Source organism: Salvia hispanica, chromosome 4 (assembly GCF_029641045.1).
Source record: "Salvia hispanica isolate PSC_SH4W2 chromosome 4, Shi_PSC_v1, whole genome shotgun sequence".
Taxonomy (NCBI): Eukaryota; Viridiplantae; Streptophyta; class Magnoliopsida; order Lamiales; family Lamiaceae; genus Salvia; species Salvia hispanica.
In genome coordinates this window covers 58061771-58081230 of record NC_142695.1, presented here as the reverse complement: position 1 = coordinate 58081230, position 19460 = coordinate 58061771, and the positions used below count along the sequence as shown (strand labels likewise).

Here is a 19460-nt window from a genome sequence, read left to right as displayed (position 1 = left end):
ATTAAACATATGATTATAGGAGTACTAGTTACATATAGTAGTATAATATAGTGCATATACATAGCATTTTCCTACAATGAAAAAAAAATGAAGCTCAGTATAAAAACACTGACTCTCATTTCTAGTAGAAACAAATACACACCAAACATAGAGTTTACAAATGAAAGCAAGAAACTAAAACAAAGTAAAAGTACATTGACACACTTCACAAGAAAAGGTGAAAAAGAAAATCCAAATTACATTAACTTGGAAATGTCACCGGCCATGACCATGAGTTCGACCTTGATTGAACGCTAAACCGCGTAGCTTCACTCCTGAAAAAAATGGAGATGTTATAAATCCATAAAATGAAATCTTGAATGTAATATTCTAAGAACATTAAAAATTCGAGTAAATGTTATGTTATTTGCAAGAATTAACCTAAGCATGTATTTAAGGGTATGGAAATTTAGTTGATATTACCAGGAATAAGTATTCAACTTCGTCTGCATTTGGATATACACACAGCAATCCTAACGTAGAACCAATCTCCAGCAGCATCAAACAAGCTGAAGAATGCAATTCTCCATGATTTCTTCAGTATGAATGTACCAATGACTCCCCAAAATCCGAATATAAAACCGAAAGCCGTTGATATGCCAACTTCTTGCATGAATGAGAACATGCTGACGTCGTTCTCATTCATGTTTCCCACCGGACTAGTAGTGGATGGCCTCAAGCTATCTCCGGGGCACTTTGGAAGAGGGTCGCCACATAGTCCATCATTCTCTGCATAAGCCGATGGATTGAAGCTCTGCAATTGAGTCCCAGTTGGAATTTTTCCGGACAAATTGTTGTTCGACAAATCAAGATCACCAAGACTGTATATTGCTGCCAAACTTGTTGGTATCTCGCCAGAGAGTTGGTTGTGAGATAGATCAAGAGAATCTAGCATCTCCATTTTGCCAATATCTGGAATTATATATCCCGTCAAACTATTTCTTGATAAATTCAAGGACCTTATTCCACTCATACTGGAAAATGATTTGGGAATGTTCCCGGTCAATCCATTGCTTGAAAAATCAATGAGTTTGAGAAGACGTAGATTTTCCCAATACTCAGACTCCTTACCTTTCCACTGAAACGATGAATAACCATAGCGCTTATTTGCATTTATAGTAACACGATCCCCGACACCAAAACATTCACCATTGGCATTTAAGCCATTGATCTTATAGTCAATTGGACCAAAAAAGTTTCCATAAATGGATGGATTCAGGGCATACTTACTAGATAAGATAGTAAAATTGTCAAAGCAATCAGGTATTATCCAAGACAGATTATTTATCGACAAATCTAGAATTTGAATACTAGTAAGATTGCACACCTCCCAAGGAATACTGCCATGCAATTTATTTCCACGAAGGTTTAGAATTTGCACTTGATCCAGCTGGCCAATCCAAGCGGGGATCTCTCCTGTTAACTTGTTCTCTCCAACATCAATGATTCTCAATTCTTGGCAATGTCTCAAATCGTAAGGCAACTCACCAGATAAATTATTACCATGAATTTGTAGTGCACCAAGTTTATGTAATGCTCCCAAAGAGAGAGGAATTTCACCCGAAAAACTGTTGTTAGCCAAATTGAGGGACAACAGGTTCGCCATTTTCTCCCAGCAGCCGGGAACCTCTCCGACCAGGTGATTGTTGGATAGGTCAATGTGCATAAGCCCATAGTGGTGAGTTTGACAGATAGATGAAATTGACCCGGAGAACATATTTCCACTCAACCGAATCCTGGAAACGGTGGCAGGAAATAATGGTATAGGACCTGAAAACTGATTGTAACTAAGATCTATATACATGATGGAAGTGGATGAAAGATTCGGAATTGTACCACTTATTTGATTGTAGGAGAGAGATAATTCCTCTAATAGAGGAGACACACTCCACAACCACTTAGGGGCATCATCTGTTATATTGGCACCACTGAGATCAAGGATTGACAACATTATCTGAGTTCGAATCCAATTAGGAAAATATAGGCCCACATTGCACCCGACTAATTTTATAGTACTCAACTGAAAAGGAGGAATCCAATCAGGAGAAATATCCAAGATCAATGATGGATTGAAGGATAAATCTAGTGACTTTAAGTTATCAAGCATGGAGAAGTGGGATTCAGAGACTAAACCTTCGAAAGAATTGGAAGAAAGATGGAGATATCGAAGGTGGGAGAGTTGGCCAATACTTACAGAAATGGAGCCTGTGAAGTTATTACCGGAAAGGACCAGTTCAGTCAATGAAGGAAATGCTCTCAGGTCCGGGATTGATCCCTTGAGATTATTATAAGACAAGTCCAGTTTTTCGATTGATTCCCATACAAAACCATTCAGCGAGAGAGATATAGAAGACAGTGAGTTAAACGAGAGATCAAGTGTGCGTAGGTTGGTAAGGTTCCCTAACTGAGGAGGAATAATCCCATAAAAGTTACACCAGCTAAGATGCAAGTGTTGTAATTGTTTCATGGAACCAATGAATTCCGGGATTGGAAAGCCAGTGAAATTATTGCCACTAAGGGAAAGAGTATCTAACTGATGCAACTCAAGTAATGACGAGCCAATCTTACCTCCAAATGCCTCACTGCAAATTTGGAGGGAGGTGACGTGACCGGTGTTGCTGCACTCAACACCATACCACGTGCAGCATTCGTCGCTTTGCCACGATGAGAGAATTTCTTTCTCGTCAATGATATCCTTCTTGAAGCTAAGAAGAGCTTCTCGCTCGCTGTCTATGCATCTCACTTTTGCATCTCCTGAAACGAACACACAGGAAAGAATAACAAGAACAATTTTGATTGCTATTATTTCTTTAGTCATGATGTATGGAAATGATATGTTTTTTGTTGGATACTCCACTGTATCAACTCAACGGTCTATATAGAGGTAAACATAATGTTGAGATGGTCCACCAAATGTGAAACCACCATATTTTCTCAAACATTGCGTTTATAGGGCTATTGCTTAGTTTGGCCCCATTATTTAATCCAGCGGTAGGGAAAAAAATTATCCTGATTTTGCTGTGCAAATTTAATTCACCTTTACTCCCTGCGTCACAGTCCTAGTATAAGTGATTGATATTTTTTGGCCCGATTTAAGAAAATGATACTCCCTCCGTCCCCCATTAGCAGTCACCATTTGACCGGGCACAGGTTTTAAGAAATATAAAGAAAAGTTGGTTGAAAAAGTTAGTGGAATGTGGGACCCACTTTTTTATATTGGTTTTATAATAAAATGTGAGTGAAGTGAGTTAGTGGAATGTGAGACCTACTACCATTTATGGTAAAAATGAAATGTGACTCTTAATTGGAAACGGACCGAAATGGAAAAATGTGATTCTTAATGGGGGACGGAAGGAGTATTTATTAAGTTAAATGAAGAGAATAAGTAAGAGAAAGATAAAGTAAGATAAAATAGTGCACTGTATTATTTTTTTTACTATAAATGGAAATCTATCAATTGTAATTATTGGAAATACCAAAAAAAAATATGTATTATTTTTTTACTATAAATGGAAATCCATCAATTGTAATTATTGGAAATAACAAAAAAAGAATATCAATGGATCGAAGGGAGTATTATATATCAAACAAACGAAAAACTAGATTAATTATACAACATATTTCCCATAAATTTAATGACGAATTGAATTACGCATGCATGACGTTGTACACCATTTTCTCATCAATGAAATGTGGAAATTATAGGTTGTATTGTCATGAAATGTATACATGAATTATAGCAATTTGAAAAAGTGATTGCCAAAGACTTGATCAGTCAACTTTCATGAATTAAAGTCATTCTTAAATACGCCATTCGTCTATAAAATAGGGAACTTGGAACGACCCAAATTTTAGTTTAAAATTGACAAAGTAGAAAAGATTGAAAAAGAAAAAATAATTGAAGTATTGTTAGTAAGATTTAAAAGAAAAACTTACTAAAAATGAAAATCTACTTCTTCCATCCCACTCAAGATCCACTTTTTATATGGAAATAAATTCATCTCTCCTCTCTCATTAAATTATTTAACTACATTAATTTTCCTATCTACGTACTTCACTTAAAAATTTATCCTAAAATCTCGTGCTACTAAAGAATGTTGACATCTTGAGAGAGTACATAGCTTAGTTTGGTCCCATTATGTAGTCCTTTGGTGGTTTAATCAATTTCATCTTTAATATTTAATCGTTGTTTCAGTTTTATCCTATTTAATCGAGTATTGTTAGTGAGTAACAGTGAGACTCATCTTATTAGAAAAAAAAAAAGATACTCTCATCCGTCTCATAGAAATAAACCATATTTTCGCTTTCGTCCGTTCCATAGAAATAGTCCATTTCCATTTATGACAACCTTTTTCTCTTTCTCTTTTATTTTATCATTTATGGACCCAACCATCCACTGCACAATTTCAACTAAGTATTTTTTCTCCTTTTCTTTTACTTTACCAATTACACATTAAAACCCGTGTCAGTGTCAACCCTAAAGGGCCTATTTATATGGGACGGAGGGAGTACTATAATTGAAAAAATAGACTAATATTGGATACAAATTGAAAATAATAAAAATGAACTAAATTTAATTAATACATATCTACTAAATTTCCCGGATAACTGAATTTCTACATAAAAATCAAATTTCAAAAACTTGACCCTAGCTACAAAGCTGTTAGCGTAACGTAGAAATTGGGGTGGGGTTTTAAATGACGAAAGAATTCCTACGAATTATTAACAAAACTCAATCTATGCGGAATTGCCTATTTAATTTGGTTGCTTGCGTATAGAAAAATGAGGTGAAAGAGAAATCAAATGAAAAAGTGATCACCAATATTGACTTAGTCAAGTTTTAAGAATTAAAAGTCATTTTTCCAATATATCTCAATTATTTGGAACGTTACCAAACCCACTACATAATGTTATGGTTTCCTATAAATGACTTCACTACTAATGGATGAGAGAAATCTTCAGTAAATTCACTAGACCAAAAAGTCATTGTTGAGTTTGACTGGAAATTACTTCATCACTAAATCAAGAGATGAAGACTTCAATAATTGCAAAATACATGTATTTTGAAATATGGAGTATGTGGCTAAGCCAATGAAAAGATACTACCAAAATAGCAAAGCGCTAATTTTTTGAAATTGAAAAAAGTTATATACTCTAATTTTGGATTAATTAATTATAACAATCTATGTTAAATTATGACCAAACACGATTCAAACATAGTTTACAAATGAAAGCAAGAAATTGAAACAAAGTGAAAGTACATTGCTTTAATTCATAACAGAGAGATTGAGAACAATCAATCCAAATTATAGTAACTTGGAAAGATCACAAGCCATGTTAAAGTGCCTTCACCGCTGAAAAAAAATGAGGATGTTATGAATCAAAAAAATCAAATCTTGATAGTAAATGTAGTTGATATTTGCGAAAATTAGCCGGAAACTGTATTTAATGGCAAGAAATGTAGTTGATATTACCTGCATGTTTCAGCTTCGTCTCCATTTGGATACAAACACAGCAATCCTGACGTAGAACGAATGTCCAGCAGCATCAAATAAGTTGAAGAATGCAATTCGCCATGATTTATTCAGTATGAATGAACCAATAACTCCCCAAAATCCAAATATAAAACCAAAGGCCATTGATATGCCAACTTCTTGCATAAATGAGAAGTTGATGCCGTCTTTCTCATTCATGTTTTCCTCCGGATTAGGGGTGGATGGCCTCAAGCTATCTCTAGGGCACTTTGGCATAGGGTCGCCACAAAGTCCATCATTCTCAGCATAAGACAATGCATTGAAGCTCTGAAGTTGAGTACTCGTTGGAATTTTTCCAGACAAATTGTTGTTTGACAAATCAAGAAAGCCAAGATTGTGTATTTCGGCCAAACTTGTAGGTATCTTGCCGTAGAGTTGGTTATGAGATAAATCAAGAGAATCTAGCACCTCCATATTACCAATATCCGGAATTATATATCCTTTCAGACTATTTCTTGATAGATTCAAGGATATTAAACCTCTCAAAGTGGAAAATGATTTGGGAATGTTTCCGGTCAATCTATTGCTAGAAAAATCAACGAGTTTGAGAAGTGCGAGATTATCCCAAAATTCAGATTCCTTACCTTTCCATTGAAATGATGAATATCCATTGTGCTTCTTTTCGTTGATAATGTATATTGGATCAAACAGAAAAAGATCAAAAAATGTGGAATCCTTACTAGCCAAGACAGTAAAACTGTTGAAGCAATCAGGTATTATTGAAGATAGATTGTTTATCGACATATCCAAGACTTTGATACTAGTAAGATTGCATATTTGGAGAGGAAGCTCGCCATGCAATTTATTTCCACGAAGGTTTAGAATTTGCATTTTATACAGTTGGCCAATCCAAGTGGGGATCTCTCCTGTTAACTTGTTCCCTCCAACATCAATCATTTCCAATGCTTGGCACAGTCTCAAACTGTAAGGCAACTCACAACATAACTCATTACCATGCTTTTGTAGTGCACCAAGGTTATGTAAAGTGCCTAGAGAGGCAGGAATTTCACCAGAAAAACTGTTGTTAGCCAAATTGAGGGAGTGCAAGTTGGGTATATTCTTCCAGCAGTTGGGAACGTCTCCCGCCAACAGATTGTTTGATAGGTCAATGTATTCAAGATGACCGTGGATAGTTTGGCAAATGGATGAAATTGAACCAGAGAACATATTTCCTCTCAACAGAATATCAGTAGCGTTGGCGGGAAATAGTGGTATAGCTCCTGAGAATTGATTGTAACTAACATCCATAGACAAGATAGAGGTAGATGAGAGATTCGGAATTGTGCCACTTATTAGATTGTCGGATAGATATAAAGACTTTAATAAAGTAGACGTACTCCACAACCACCTTGGGACTTCATCTCTTATTTTGGCATCACGGAGATCAAGGATTGACAAATTCGTCTGACTTCGGATCCATTTTGGAAAATATGGGCCCACGTTGCACCTAGTTAAATATAAACTACTCAAACAACAAAAAGGACTCCAATCAGGGGCAATATCCAAGATCAATAATGGATTAAAGGACAAATCTAGTGACTTTAAGTTAACAAGCTTGGAGAAGTGGGATTCAGAGATTACACCCTCCAATGAATTATACGAAAGATCTAGATCTTGAAGCTCGGAGAGTTGGCCAATACTTAGAGGAACTAAACCTTCCAAAGAATTGAAGGGAAGATGTAGAAGCTGAAGCTTTGAGAGGTGGCCAATACTCGTAGGAATTGAGCCTGTAAAGTTGTTTTTTCCGAGGTGCAATTCTTTCAGTGAAGGAAATGCTTTTATGTCCGGAATCGACCCATTGAGTTTATTATAAGACAACTTCAATGTTTCAAGTGATTCCAATACAGAACCAAGTGTAAAAGAAGATATAGAACTCAAAAAGTTATATGAGAGATCAAGTATGCGTAGGTTGGTAAGATTCGCTAACTGAGGAGGGACACTCCCACAAAGGTTTAACTGTTGTAATTGTTTCATGGAACCAATGGATTCCTGGCTCGGAATACATCCAAAATCATTCACACTGAGGTCAAGATACTTTAAATGATGCAACTTAAGCAATGAATAGGCCATCTTACCGCTATCTTTTACTATGACACCATTGACTTTGAGGGCGATGACGTGGCCAGTGGCGTTGCTGCACTCAACACCATTCCATGCGCAGCATTCGTTGTTTTGCCACGACGAGAGATCATCAAACTCAGCATCGATTAGGCCATTCTTGAAGCTTAGAAGAGCATCTCTTTCCCTCTCTATGCATCTCACTTCTTCATCTCCGGAAACAAACACACATAAAAGAATAACAAGAACGAATTTGATTGCTATTCCTTGATCGGAAAATCATGCTTTCTTAATTGATGGTACTAAAATATGTGGGATGCTAAACAATCTAAAATTGGTGGGTTTAAATAGCCCAACACACTTAGATTCATCCACATTTTTGCACTTGGAATACATTTTCGCGTGCACTTAAAATATTGTTTACGTGGTTTCCTGGAAATTACTCCAATATATAATTGCAAAATAGAAGATAAGTATGTTCCAAAGTCGTAGTATTATAGTATTAAATAAGCAAATATACAAAAAGTTTTGATGAGTTTAAGATAAATATGTTCCAAAGTTATATTAAAATGTATTTGACCAATTTGCCCTTTAAAACACGATTGACCAAGTCAGTTTTTGACTAAACTATTAACTATGGACCCAAATTTATTTTAAGACCAAAATCTTAAACAATTAATGTGTAGCGTAAAAATCATTTGAGTGAGTATACAGGATTAATTTTTGAATTTATTCTAATAATTTAATTTTTCGAAGAGTCTTGGGATGACTTCTAAGTCAAGTTTAATTAATTTTAAAAAAGATTAATCATGAATAGGATGTCGGCCACCTGGTAGGAATTTCTTTAGTTTCCGTTTCAACTCATTTAATGCATTATAATACTGTAATCAAAATAAATTATCTATGATTTTAATTCTAGTGGAAAAGTCCTCCACGATGAATTTCAATTATGGAAGTGATCCACGTCCACGTCTAAAGGACATAAACTATGAGATTATATTTATGCATTTAAAATAAATTCAGCGCACAAGCACAAATTTCCGAGGACATATTAATGGAATGATTCACGTCCACGTCTAAAGCTTATGAAGTTATGATTGATTTCTTGTTTAGGCTGGTTCTACTTGCTTTATACGATTATTGGGAAAGTGTAAGTACATATCGTTTGTGTAGAAGTAAATTTATTCGAAACAAAAGCACACCAACATAAGCTTACAAATGAAAGTAAAAAGACTGAAAACATATAGTAAAATTACATAGAAAGATCACAAGCCATGACTTTGTGCACCTTCATTCACCGCTGAAAAAAAGAGGACGTTATAGTTATTCTTACAAATGAAATTTTGATTGCAATATTTCAGAAGTAATGTGAATATAACAAAAATTTGAGTAAATGCAACCCATATTACCTGCATTTCAGCTTCGTCTCCATTTGGATACAAACTCAGCAATCCTGATGTAGGGATCAGACCACTCGGGATTCGCTAATTACCGGGACCTCTTTTTATAGATTGGTTCCGAGATGGCTAGTCTCAGAAATACAAGCCAATACACGAGTGATACTAAGATTACACTCTACAATAGTACAGGAGATACAAGAGAAAGAGACTAAGATTAAGATCAAGTATCACAAAGAACTTGAGTCTTCATCTTCTTCGATTTGTACCTGCACACTTAAGTAGGGCTCGTTAGTAACACAAGAATGATCCCTCAGGATCTAAATCAGAGAAACAAGCGTAGACTAAACGGTATAAGCAAAGGAATATGGCTCAGGTCGCAACAGGCGACTACACCGGGCCAAGAACCTCCCCAAAGCTTCAACCAACCGTCACAAGGAAGTATACTGAACAAGGACCCCAGAAACCCTAAGTTTCACCGGTTACCACCACAGTAGGCCTCCTCAACACGCGATCAACACCAAACTCTTGGAGCACAGCTCCGCAACACTAGAACCCCCAAGAAACCTCCAGTCACAACAGAATCCAACACGGGAGTTGGACTAAACCCTAGATCTGAGAAGGAATACACTAAGTCTCACTTCACTCAAGATCTAAACCGATGAACTCCATTAGAACTGAGTATCAACGGTGGAAACAAAAGACTGGAGAAGATGGCCGGCAAAACAAGGCCGGAATCTAGAGAGAGGTTAGAGAGAAGGCAGAGCAAAAGGCGCAAGAGAGAGAGAGAAGTCTGATTATTCGAATGAGAGAAAGTGAGGAGTCACACTCTCACTTAACAAACACATTCCGGATCCAACGGCTGCCCTCCAGGATCCGCGTGGAGCTGCCTACGTGGCGGTCATCCAGGTAACAGGTAAGCATCCGGGTCAACTAACCCATCGGGTCAGCACCAGAGACTCGGGCTCCAATATTAATTGGATTGGGCCAGCCCAGTTAATTAATACTACAGCCCATCTCTTAGAGGTCCACAAATATTCAACATTCTCCACCTTGGACCTATTGGGAGCACATGGGGAGAGCCTTAGTCAGCTGTTGCTTCATCATAGCCTACAAGGCTAACTCAAGACACCAAAGAGTTTTCAGGCTCATTAGTCAAGAGATTAGCCAGGTTGCCTAACAAGACTCCAGATGGCAAGCCAATTAGTCTTGTAGGACTTAAGCTGCCTTGTGACTTCAAAGAGTCAACAAGGTCTTTCCCCGGGACATGCAATGCACATGCTCAACCAAAATCAAAGTGCAATTTTTTGATGCATGATAACAACTTATCCACAGGCAGACATTTTGTACCCATATCAGCAGGGTTATGATCAGTATGCACCTTTTGTAAAAGAACTTCACCTTTTTCCACAACATCCCTAATAAAATGAAACCTAACATCTATATGCTTAGTTCTATCATGGAAAACAGGGTTTTTACAAAGCTGAATGGCAGACTGACTGTCAGAGTATAACACAGGAGCAGTATTAATAAACTTGAGTTCAGAGAGAACTCCCTTTAACCAGATTGCCTCCTTCATAGCCTCTGTAATGGCTATATACTCTGATTCTGTTGTAGACAGAGCTACAATGTGTTGGAGTTGTGATTTCCAACTAACACAAGACCTGCAAACCTGAAACACATAGGAAGTTGTGGACTTCCTCTTATCCTTGTCATTTGCATAGTTAGAATCAACAAAACCACACAACTCAACACCTTGATCATGCTTAGAAAAACACAAGCCATACTTAGAAGTATTTTTCAGATATCTAAGCAACCACTTAAGAGCTTCCCAATGCACAGGCCCAGGGTTAGACATGTATCTACTCAAGCAAGAGACAGCATAGGCAATATCAGGCCTAGTACTAACCATAAGATACATCACAGAGCCAATAGCATTAGAATAAGGGACCTTTTGCATAGCTTTAATCTCAGATTCAGTTGTAGGACAAAGGTCCTTACTCAGCATAAAATGAGCAGCTAAAGGAACAGAAGTGATTTTAGCACCAAGCATATTAAACTTTTCAAGAATTTTTTGCACATAAGGTTCCTGATGAAGGACCAGAGAGGAGGACTTTCTATCCCTTAGGATATTGATCCCCAAAATCTTTTTAGCATCACCAAGATCTTTCATGTCAAAATTATCACATAAGGCATTTTGCACATGTTTAATAGACTTAATGCAAGGACCCATAATCAGCATATCATCCACATACAACAGCAAGAACACAGGCACTTTATCAAGGTTTTTCACATACAAGCAGGCATCAAAGGTACTCCTAATGAAACCTAACTTTTGCATGCATGTATTAAACTTAATATTCCACTGCCTAGGAGACTGTTTAAGACCATACAGAGCCTTTTTAAGCAAACACACATGATTGGGAAAGTTGGGATCCACAAAACCCTCTGGTTGTTTCATGTATATGGGTTTATCCAAGTCACCATGAAGGAAAGCAGTTTTGACATCCATTTGTTTTAATTCCCAATTAAAATGAGCACATAAGGCAAGCATCACTCTAACAGTAGTAAACTTAACCACAGGAGCAAAAATTTCTGTATAATCAATCCCCTCTTGCTGAGTAAAACCTTTGGCAACCAACCTAGCCTTGTACCTCAACCCCTCAATCTCATCTTTCAGTTTAAACAGCCACCTGCAATCAACTGCAGAGGCACCAGGGGGCAGAGGCACAAGGATCCAAGTATTATTGACAAATAGAGAGTGGATTTCCTCTTGCATAGCTTTAAACCACAAATCCCAGAACTTGGACTTTTGAGCCTGCTTAAAAGATTGAGGCTCATTTCCATCAGATTCAAACACATTAAAGGCTAGGGCAACCAAATTCACAAAAGACCCAAATCTATCAGGGGGTTTACCAACCCTCCTAGCTCTATCCCTAGTTAACTGATAATTGTGTAAATCTGGATTATTATTGGGTTGTGGCTCACCATCAAAAACATGTTCCTGGTCAGGGTCTTGGTTTTCCAGAGGCTTAGGGGGTATAGGATCTGGGTTAATAGGGGAAGAGTTCCACACCTGCTCCACCTCAGTGGAAGCATCACTGCCCTGGGACTCCACCTCACTTGAGGGCCTCTCCTCAGATTGCTCCACCTCACTAAGAGGTTCACCATCTGAGGATGGAGAAGCAGGGGACCTGGGGACAACACAGGGGAAGTCTTCTTCATTGAAGATGACATCCCTACTAACCACAACCTTGAAACCAGGTTCATCCCTAACCCATACCCTATAACCCTTAACACCCTCAGGATAGCCAACAAAAACACCCTTTCTTGACCTTGGGTCTAACTTGTCAGTTTTTGAATGAATAAAAGCACTACACCCAAACACCCTTAGGTGTGACAGATTGGGTTTTCTATTAGTGAAAACATGCTCAGGGCATCTGCCCTTAAGAGGGACAGAAGGGGATCTATTTATCAAATAACAGGCAGTGTAAAGGGCTTCACCCCAAAACTTTTTTGATAAACCACTTTTGGACAGGAGACACCTGATCTTTTCAAGTAGGGTCCTATTCATCCTCCCAGCAACACCATTTTGCTGAGGGGTGTAAGGAGTAGTTTTATGTCTCCTAATTCCAGCTTTTTGACACAAAGAATCCATTTGAGCATTACAAAATTCAAGGCCATTATCTGTCCTAATGGTCTTGATACATTTTCCAGTTTGATTTTCAATTAAAACTCTCCAATTTGAAAAAGTTTGAAAAACATCAGATTTATGTTTTAAAAGAAAACACCAAACTTTCCTTGAAAAGTCATCCACAATGGATAGAAAGTATACAGATCCAGAGTGGGTAGAAACAGAGGCAGGGCCCCAAACATCCATATGCAAGTACTCTAAAACAACTTGACTAACATTTTCAGTCACAGGGGAGGGAAAAGACACCCTATGCTGTTTTCCCATCACACAAGTTTCACAAAAGGGAAGCTCATTTTTGAAATCCAACTCACTCAAAATGTCAGAGTTTTTCAAAAGTTTTAACCCCTTCTGACTCATGTGCCCAAGTCTATTATGCCACAGTAAAGCCTTATCCATTTTAACCAGGTTTACACTATGATCATAACTAGTTAGAGGCTTAGCAGTACACACATACAGATTGCACTTTTTCACAGCTTTAAACAGGCAAAGCACACCCTTACAGATCTTCATAGTACCCTGCCCCCACTTACCCTCAAAACCCTCAGATTCAAGACAAGAGCAAGATAGCAGATTGTAATTCAGATCAGGCACATATCTCACATTTTTCAAAGGCAGCAAGTATCCATTCTCAAATTTTAACAGCACAGTACCAATGCCAAGAATTTTACACTTCTTGTCATTAGCCATAGACACAAAAGCATTTTCCACAGGTTTGAGAGAAGTAAAAGCATCTTTGAAAGGACATATGTGAAAAGTGCATCCAGAATCAATTAGCCAATCATTTTTGGTAAAGAAACACTCAGAGGCAGAGTTAACTGAAAAAACATCATGGTTCATGAAACAAACACCATCTGCACCATCATCCCTGGCCAGATTAGCAACAGACTCCAACTGGTTATTACCATTTGGATTCTTACCTTTCTTGGGTCTTGTACATTCAGCCTTATAATGACCCACTTCACCACAATTAAAACATTTTCTTTTAAACTTAGGGTCTTTACTTTTAGACCTAGACCTGCCTCTGTGTGACTTCTTACCATTCCCAGAGGAATAACTGCCATCCCCTCTAGATTTGGACCTCCCTCTCACATTCAAAGCCTTAGTTTGAGAAGATTTAGGGTTAAAGTTTTCTTTAAGCTCCAATTCTTTTGACTTTAAAGAACTGATTATTATGTCTAGAGGGGCACTATCCCTTCCATACTTTATAGCTGCCTTAACATCACCATAAGTATCAGGGATAGCATTCATGAGGGCTATGCTGGTATACTCATCAATGGTTTTATCTCCAGACCTTTTAATGTCCTGGACCAATTTTTGAAAGGTGTCTATGTTATCATCTATGTCCTTTGAAAGATCCAGTTTAAATTTAAAAAGTTTTTCCAAGAGATACATCCTGGAGGACATAGAAGTTTCTGTATAGAGGGTATCCAGCTTAGCCCACATTTCACTGGCAGATTCAATAGCCCCAACCTTTCTAATCACAGAGTCAGAAAGGTTGAGGATGATTGAAGACCTAGCTAATTCATTCATTTCAGCCTTTTTCTCAGCAGACATAGTTTCAGGAAAAACCCCTTCAATGGCTTTAAAAACCTTTTGCTGAATCAGAACACATTTTACTTTTTGTTTCCATATGACAAAATCATTTTTCCCATTGAAGGGAGCAATGCCAACTGGCTGAGTCATTTTGAGAAAGATTTTTACACACACAAAAGAGCTCAACACACCAAGGGCAAAGCAAGCAACTCTGCTTTCACAGATAGTGGATTTAAACAGATAACAGTCAAAGAATCCACTAGGAACAAAGATGCAGAGATTTTTCATGCAAAGATCACAGATGCAGCTAGCAGCAAGCACACAAACACACAGGTCAGACAACTCAAGGTGATCCCAGACTCACCAAGATCAAGTCCAAGTGAGTTCCTCCCTATCTGTCACGTGTACCCCGGCAAGAGGATTTCCCAGTTCACAATCACCCAATGAATGGGGGCGCAGGGGGTCACTCAAGGCGGTTAAGGCACAGGGTGGATAGGTAATTTACTCAAGACACAGAAAATAGAGCTCTGAGATACACACATTGAGTAAGAAAAGAGTAACAAGCAAGCAGCGGAAGAAAAGAAAGCTATAAGCACCAAGAACATGCAAGAAGACAAGAGCACAGAGCCTAGACCGCGGCAAGCGGTTACTACCAGCAACAAAAGCCCAAGCCTAGGGTTCTAAGAAAGCTGTAAAGAGAGGTTCAGCCAATTTACCAGAGCGGTTACCCTTCGTTAAGGTGTAACCGTCTTACCTCAGGGCCTATACTGGAGGCCGAGCTTTACTCTGACGAGCCCACCTCCTTAAGTTTGCGACCCGGCGCGCCCAAGTGATCCCCCCGTGGCTCTGATACCACTGTAGGGATCAGACCACTCGGGATTCGCTAATTACCGGGACCTCTTTTTATAGATTGGTTCCGAGATGGCTAGTCTCAGAAATACAAGCCAATAAACGAGTGATACTAAGATTACACTCTACAATAGTACAGGAGATACAAGAGAAAGAGACTAAGATTAAGATCAAGTATCACAAAGAACTTGAGTCTTCATCTTCTTCGATTTGTACCTGCACACTTAAGTAGGGCTCGTTAGTAACACAAGAATGATCCCTCAGGATCTAAATCAGAGAAACAAGCGTAGACTAACGGTATAAGCAAAGGAATATGGCTCAGGTCGCAACAGGCGACTACACCGGGCCAAGAACCTCCCCAAAGCTTCAACCAACCGTCACAAGGAAGTATACTGAACAAGGACCCCAGAAACCCTAAGTTTCACCGGTTACCACCACAGTAGGCCTCCTCAACACGCGATCAACACCAAACTCTTGGAGCACAGCTCCGCAACACTAGAACCCCCAAGAAACCTCCAGTCACAACAGAATCCAACACGGGAGTTGGACTAAACCCTAGATCTGAGAAGGAATACACTAAGTCTCACTTCACTCAAGATCTAAACCGATGAACTCCATTAGAACTGAGTATCAACGGTGGAAACAAAAGACTGGAGAAGATGGCCGGCAAAACAAGGCCGGAATCTAGAGAGAGGTTAGAGAGAAGGCAGAGCAAAAGGCGCAAGAGAGAGAGAGAAGTCTGATTATTCGAATGAGAGAAAGTGAGGAGTCACACTCTCACTTAACAAACACATTCCGGATCCAACGGCTGCCCTCCAGGATCCGCGTGGAGCTGCCTACGTGGCGGTCATCCAGGTAACAGGTAAGCATCCGGGTCAACTAACCCATCGGGTCAGCACCAGAGACTCGGGCTCCAATATTAATTGGATTGGGCCAGCCCAGTTAATTAATACTACAGCCCATCTCTTAGAGGTCCACAAATATTCAACACCTGACATAGAACCAATCTCCAACAGCATCCAAAAAACTGAAGAATGCAATTCTCCATGATTTCTTCAGTACGAATGAACCAATGACTCCCCAAAATCCAAAGATAAAACCAAAGCCCATTGATATCCCAACTTCTTGCATAAACGAGAAGATGTTTCCATCGTTATCATTCATGTTGTCCCTCGAATTAGTGGTGGATGGCTTCAAGCTATCTTCGGGGCACATTGGTAGAGGGTCGCCGCATAGTCCTACATTTCCAACATAAGACGATGCATTGAAGCTCTGAAGTTGAGTACTCGTTGGAATTTTTCCACACAAATTATTGTTCGACAAATCAAGAACACCAAGAGTGTGTATTTCAGCTAAACTTGTAGGTATCTTGCCAGAGATATGGTTATGAGATAGATCAAGAGAATCTAGCATCTCCATTTTACCAATGTCTGGAATAATATGACCAGTCAAACTATTTCTTGAAAGATTCAAGGAATTTAAATTGCTCATACTGTAAAATGACTTGGGAATGTTCCCAGTCAATCTATTGCTTGAAAGATCAATGAGTTTGAGAAGCCCGAGATTTTTCCTGTATTCTGATTCCTTACCTTTCCATTGAAATGAGGAATATTCATACTCCCATGTTTCGTAGCCTCCAAACTGTGTACCAATAGTACCTACGTAAGCATATGTGTCACTGATACTCTCACTTGCCAAGAGAGTGAAATTGTCGAAGCAATCAGGTATTATCGAAGACAGATTGTTTATCGATAAATCCAGAACTTGAATATTAGTAAGATTGCATATCTCAGGAGGAATACTGCCATGCAATTTATTTCCACGAAAGTTTAGAAATTGCATCTGATACAGCTTGCCAATCCAAGCGGGGATCTCTCCTGTTAATTTGTTTCTTCCAAAATCAATGATTCTCAATTCTTGGCATTGTCTCAAATTGAAAGGCAACACACCAGAAAAGCCATTACCATGCAACAGGAGTGCAAGTAATTCTTTTAAGTTGCCGAAAGAGGGAGGAATTTCACCCAAAAAACCGTTGTTAGCCAAATTGAGGTAACTCAAGCTTGGCATATTGTCCCAACAATTGGGAACCTCTCCTGCCAACTGATTATTTGATAGGTCAAAGTATTCGAGATAGTCATGGGGAGTTATGCAAAGAGATGAAATTGAACCCGAGAACATATTTCCATTCAGCTGAATGTGGGAAGCATTGACAGGAAATAATGGTATAGGACCTCGGAATTGATTGTAACTGAGATCCATATACCCAATGGAGGTGGATAAGAGATTCGGAACTGTACCACTTATTTGATTGTAGGAGAGAAATAAGTATTTTAATGAACGAGACGTACTCCACAACCACCATGGGACTTCATCTGTTATATGGGTGCCATTGAGATTAAGGTATGTCAAATTCCTTTGAGTTTGGAGCCATTTTGGGAAATATGGGCCCACTTTGCACCAGGCTAAATTCAAATTATCCAACTGAAAAGGAGGAGTCCAATTAGAGGGAATATCCAAGATGAATGAATTGAAGGACAGATCTAGTGACTTTAACTTATCAAGCTTGGAGAAGTGGGATTCAGAGACTAAACCTTCCAAAGAATTATGAGAAAGATATAGACTTTGAAGCTTGGAGAGTTGGCCAATGCTTAGAGGAATTGAACCTTTGAAAGAATTTTGTGAAAGATCTAGATCTTGAAGCTTGGAGAGATGGCCAATAGTTATAGGTATGGAACCTGTAAAGTTACTGTTTGAAAGGTCCAATTTTGTCAATGAAGGAAATGCTCTCAGGTCCGGCATTGATCCGTTGAGATGATTATTGGACAAGTCTAGTATTTTGAGTGATTTAAATACAAGACCAAGTTGAGATAGAGATACACAACACAAAGAGTTGAATGAGACGTCAAGTAAGCGTAGGTTGGTAAGATTCCCCAACTGAGGAGGAATACTCCCAGAAAAGTTACAACCCCCAAGGTATAGATGTTGTAATTGTTTCATGGAACCAATGAATTGTGGGATCGGAATGCCTCCAAAATCATTCTAACTAAGGTCAAGTGAACGTAGGTTGGTAAGGTTCCCTAACTGAGGAGGAATGCTCCCAGAAAACATGGAGAATTGAAGAGACAAGTGTTGTAATTGGTGCATGGAACCAATGAATTGTGGGATGGGAATTTCTCCGAATTCATTCCAACTAAGGTCAAGTGAGCGTAGGTTGGTAAGGTTCCCTAACTGAGGAGGAATAATCCCACTAAAATAACAATTCTTAAGAGACAAGTGTCGTAATTGTTTCATGGAACCAATGAATTCAGGGATCGGAATGTCTTCAAAATCATTCTGACTAAGGTCAAGTGAGCGTAGGTCGGTAAGGTTCCCTAACTGAGGAGGAATGCTCCCAGAAAACATAGAGAATTTAAGAGACAAGTGTTGTAATTGTTTCATGGAACCAATGAATTGTGGGATTGGAATGCCTCCGAATTCATTCCAACTGAGGTCAAGTGAGCGTAGATTGGTAAGGTTCCCTAACTGAGGAGGAATAATCCCACTAAAACTACAAGTATCAAGAGACAAGTGTCGTAATTGTTTCATGGAACCAATGAATTCTGGGATCGTAATGTTTCCAAAATCATTCCCACTAAGGTCAAGATTATTTAAATTATGCAACTCAAGCAATGAAGAGCCTATCTTACCCTGTAAATTTGCAGAATAATTAGTATTGAGTTGGAGGGTGATGACATGACCAGTGGTGTTGCTGCACTCAACACCATGCCATTCGCAGCATTCGTCGCTTCGCCACGATGAAAGAATACCATGCTCATCGATGAGGCCATTCTTGAAGCTTAGAAGAGCTTCTCTCTCACTCTCAATGCATCTCACTTCTGCATCTCCTGAAACAAACACACATAAAAGAAGAACAACAACTACAAATTTGATTGCTGTTCTTTTGTCAGAAATCATATTACTCTCTTTAGTCATGTATGGAAGTGAATTGTATTTCTTGTATACTCCATTCATCAATTTATTGACGAATTAAACTGTACATGCATGAAGTTGTAAATCATTTTCTCATCAATGAAACGATCTACATTTATTATTTTGGTTGGAGTTAGTTGGAAAATTTGATTACCAAAGACTTGTATCAACTTTTAAGAACCTATAATAGTCATTTTTTTTCTACACAGAAATATTTATGAAAGTTAAAAATCTTAGTCTATATCTTAAATTTCAAAGTCAATGCTGTAACTTTAAATCTGAGAATGACCCAAGAAAAATATGTCGGTGGTTGGAATTTCCTCATCTCATTTAATGCAGCGTAAGTCACTAACCAATAATTTATAATTCTAATTGAAAAGTCCCCAT

At 38.4% G+C, this 19460-nt stretch overlaps 3 protein-coding genes across 3 annotated transcripts; all 3 read right to left on the bottom strand.

Moving 5' to 3' along the window:
- Positions 1-98: 98 nt before the first annotated feature.
- LOC148929700 (receptor-like protein EIX2) lies at positions 99-2875 on the bottom strand. Its single transcript, XM_089056133.1, has 2 exons — positions 463-2875; positions 99-314 (listed from the first exon to the last, which is right to left on the bottom strand). The coding sequence occupies exon 1, from the start codon at positions 2855-2857 to the stop codon at positions 476-478; it is 2382 nt and encodes a 793-aa protein (XP_088912259.1). The 5' UTR covers positions 2858-2875; the 3' UTR covers positions 99-314; positions 463-475.
- A 2647-nt stretch (positions 2876-5522) lies between these two features.
- LOC148929699 (receptor-like protein EIX2) lies at positions 5523-7643 on the bottom strand. Its single transcript, XM_089056992.1, has one exon. The coding sequence runs from the start codon at positions 7641-7643 to the stop codon at positions 5523-5525; it is 2121 nt and encodes a 706-aa protein (XP_088913118.1).
- Positions 7644-16088: 8445 nt separating this feature from the next.
- Positions 16089-17903, bottom strand: LOC148929698 (receptor-like protein EIX2). Its single transcript, XM_089056991.1, has one exon. It carries the CDS (start codon positions 17901-17903, stop codon positions 16089-16091), a length of 1815 nt encoding a protein of 604 aa, XP_088913117.1.
- Between the last annotated feature and the right edge of the window lie 1557 nt (positions 17904-19460).

What these genes read in the sequence shown, in the direction of transcription:
- LOC148929699 (XM_089056992.1), bottom strand. Translation starts at nt 7,643, where the DNA reads ATGGCCTATTCATTGCTTAAGTTGCATCATTTAAAGTATCTTGACCTC.
- LOC148929700 (XM_089056133.1), bottom strand. Translation starts at nt 2,857, where the DNA reads ATGACTAAAGAAATAATAGCAATCAAAATTGTTCTTGTTATTCTTTCC.
- LOC148929698 (XM_089056991.1), bottom strand. Translation starts at nt 17,903, where the DNA reads ATGCCGGACCTGAGAGCATTTCCTTCATTGACAAAATTGGACCTTTCA.